At 52.2% G+C, this 2,268-nt stretch overlaps 1 protein-coding gene across 1 annotated transcript; it reads right to left on the bottom strand.

The window, feature by feature from the left end:
• Window positions 1–484: 484 nt before the first annotated feature.
• On the bottom strand, window positions 485–2,268 carry EURHEDRAFT_373186 (uncharacterized protein). Its single transcript, XM_040778517.1, has one exon. The coding sequence runs from the start codon at window positions 2,193–2,195 to the stop codon at window positions 669–671; it is 1,527 nt and encodes a 508-aa protein (XP_040633595.1). The 5' UTR covers window positions 2,196–2,268; the 3' UTR covers window positions 485–668.

Raw genomic sequence — 2,268 nt, forward strand, 5'->3', positions numbered from 1 at the left:
AAAACTCACATGAGTCAAACAGTCAATAATTCCGAGATAATAAATCTCTTCGCCCGGGGCCCCATTTTCATGGGTAGCACGGAATCCCCCGTCGTCAGCGTAGAACACATGGTATTTCCGTTCGTCGAGAATCTCCTCTGGCATCTTCGCAGCCGCCTTGTCAAGGGGTACTGGGCGCTCCCGCTTGATCAACATGCGCAGCTCACGAGCTTTGCGCTCACTTTCCAACTTAGACGGCGTTCGCATGAGCATATTCTGAGAGGAATCCTCCTGGTCACCTCCGGGTTGGAAAACCTGTAATGTTTTGTCACGGAGTTTCTCCTCATTGCCTCGATCCAAGTCATGAATTCCCACCAACAGCGAGTAATCCATAATCTTAAGTCTCTTCAACAACTCGACATCGCGCTGCAGCTGGGCAATAAAGAACTCCTGTTTAGAAGGACCGCACTCGATATGGCGGCTGCGGCGGACCCAGTTCAAATCCTTGAGAGTCGCTCGTGGGTTCTTTTCCAGGTCGGATTCGTGGAGATCTCGACCAATGGTCGATCCCTTCAAATCGAAGGTCTGGTGAATGTCACGGTGAGGCGGGAAGAGGTTGTTCATAACCACAAAGTGGATTTTGCGGCCATATGCCATCTTGACACGATGCAAACCGTAGAATTGAGAGATCAGCGTGTTCGGGTTCTTCTCCACATGCTTATAATACTCGGGTAGGATCCTGCGCAGCAGCTTATGTTCAGCGTGGTGGATGGTCTTGATGATATACTTGTAATCTCGCGAGAAGTAGAAAAAGCTACCACTCTTTCCTGGAGATCCCAATTCAGAGAGGATATATTTGCTTGTGAGGGACATGAGATAATCAGCAGGATCAATGCGAAACTTGGCTCGCAGGCTTCGAAAGACCCAAGGAGCGTAATCCTTGAACTTGAAGTCATACTTGGCCGACGGGACCAACTCATTTCCGGTGCTAACATTGTCGTCAATATCGGGGTACAAGAGGTAATACAAAACATCAAAAGCGAAACATACATGTCAAAGGAGAATTTATGCTTTGCTTCAAAATCTGCCGGGGTGAGTTCACGTTCCAATTTGGCATTGATTCGCGATACCGTGAATCGGATACCAGTCAACATGTTATACGCTGTGACCCAATTGACATGATTCTGGTCCACCTTGGTTCCTACGATGACCCGGTCATCATCGTCGTCATCGCGACGCCGGCGCCTGGACGCTCTGCGCTGCTTGATAGCTTCTGCGTAACGGGCAGCATCTTCATCAGGGATGGACTCATCTGCGATCGAGTCAGAGTGGTTCGTTCGGGTGGTTCGACGGGCAAGGCTCATAGAAGTCCGACGGATACCAGCCGTCGGGGATAGCCGACCGCTGCTTTGTGCCGTATCTTCGGAATGATCACGACTATTCCGGCGAGCGCTAGCGGACCGTGGAACCTGGAGTGTATGTCGATGTCGTAACGAACTCTGGTCTTGTTGTTGCTGTTGTGTTGGGGATTGCGGTGGATTGCCGCTAGCAGCGCCATCGATTCCGGTGGGGATCGGAGGCGAAGAGTAGCGATGTGGACTAGTAGTCCTAGGCGATAACCGACCGGGATCTGAAGAGAGACGACCGAAGCTTTCTTCGGGTTGAGAGCTTGACAAGGCGGACATGGAAGTATTCGCAACACAATCAGAAGCGACGAGTTGGTCGACAGAGGGTCGAGGGGTGTGGTCCCCGTTAACGGTTGGTCTCCCATTATAGAGCGAACGGGAACTCTGCGATGTCCCCATGAACTGCTGACTGGAGATGGACGCTGCCGCTGACCCGGCCCCTGAACCAGCGCCGGCGATGATATCACGGTCTAACGTGGTCGAAGGACGACCGGTATCGCGGGGATCACGCGCGGATCCATTGCCCTGAGAATACATACTGCCATCCTTGGACTGGGGCAGGTCACGGTTGTGGGAAGAACTGATACTAGAACGGTGGCCATTGACGGAGTAGGCACTAGCATTCTTCAGATTGGCGAGACGGTCAGTCGAGGGGGCGGCAGCGTCACGGTGGCTAGTAGTATCGCCATTTGGCCAGTTATTGGTCCATAGGAAGGTATTTCCAACGGGGGCTTTTTCATGCGGTTTCCCCTGGGGCGAGTCCACGGGTGGAGGCGTCGCGGTATGATAGTCGTTGGCGAAAGACGGCATGGCGCTGCGAAGGAGAGGGTCAAAAAAGAAAGGACGCCCGCTAATGAAGGGAAAAAAAAAAAAAAAAAAAAAA

The sequence above is a fragment of the Aspergillus ruber genome, assembly GCF_000600275.1.
Source record: "Aspergillus ruber CBS 135680 unplaced genomic scaffold scaffold00095, whole genome shotgun sequence".
NCBI lineage: Eukaryota > Fungi > Ascomycota > Eurotiomycetes > Eurotiales > Aspergillaceae > Aspergillus > Aspergillus ruber.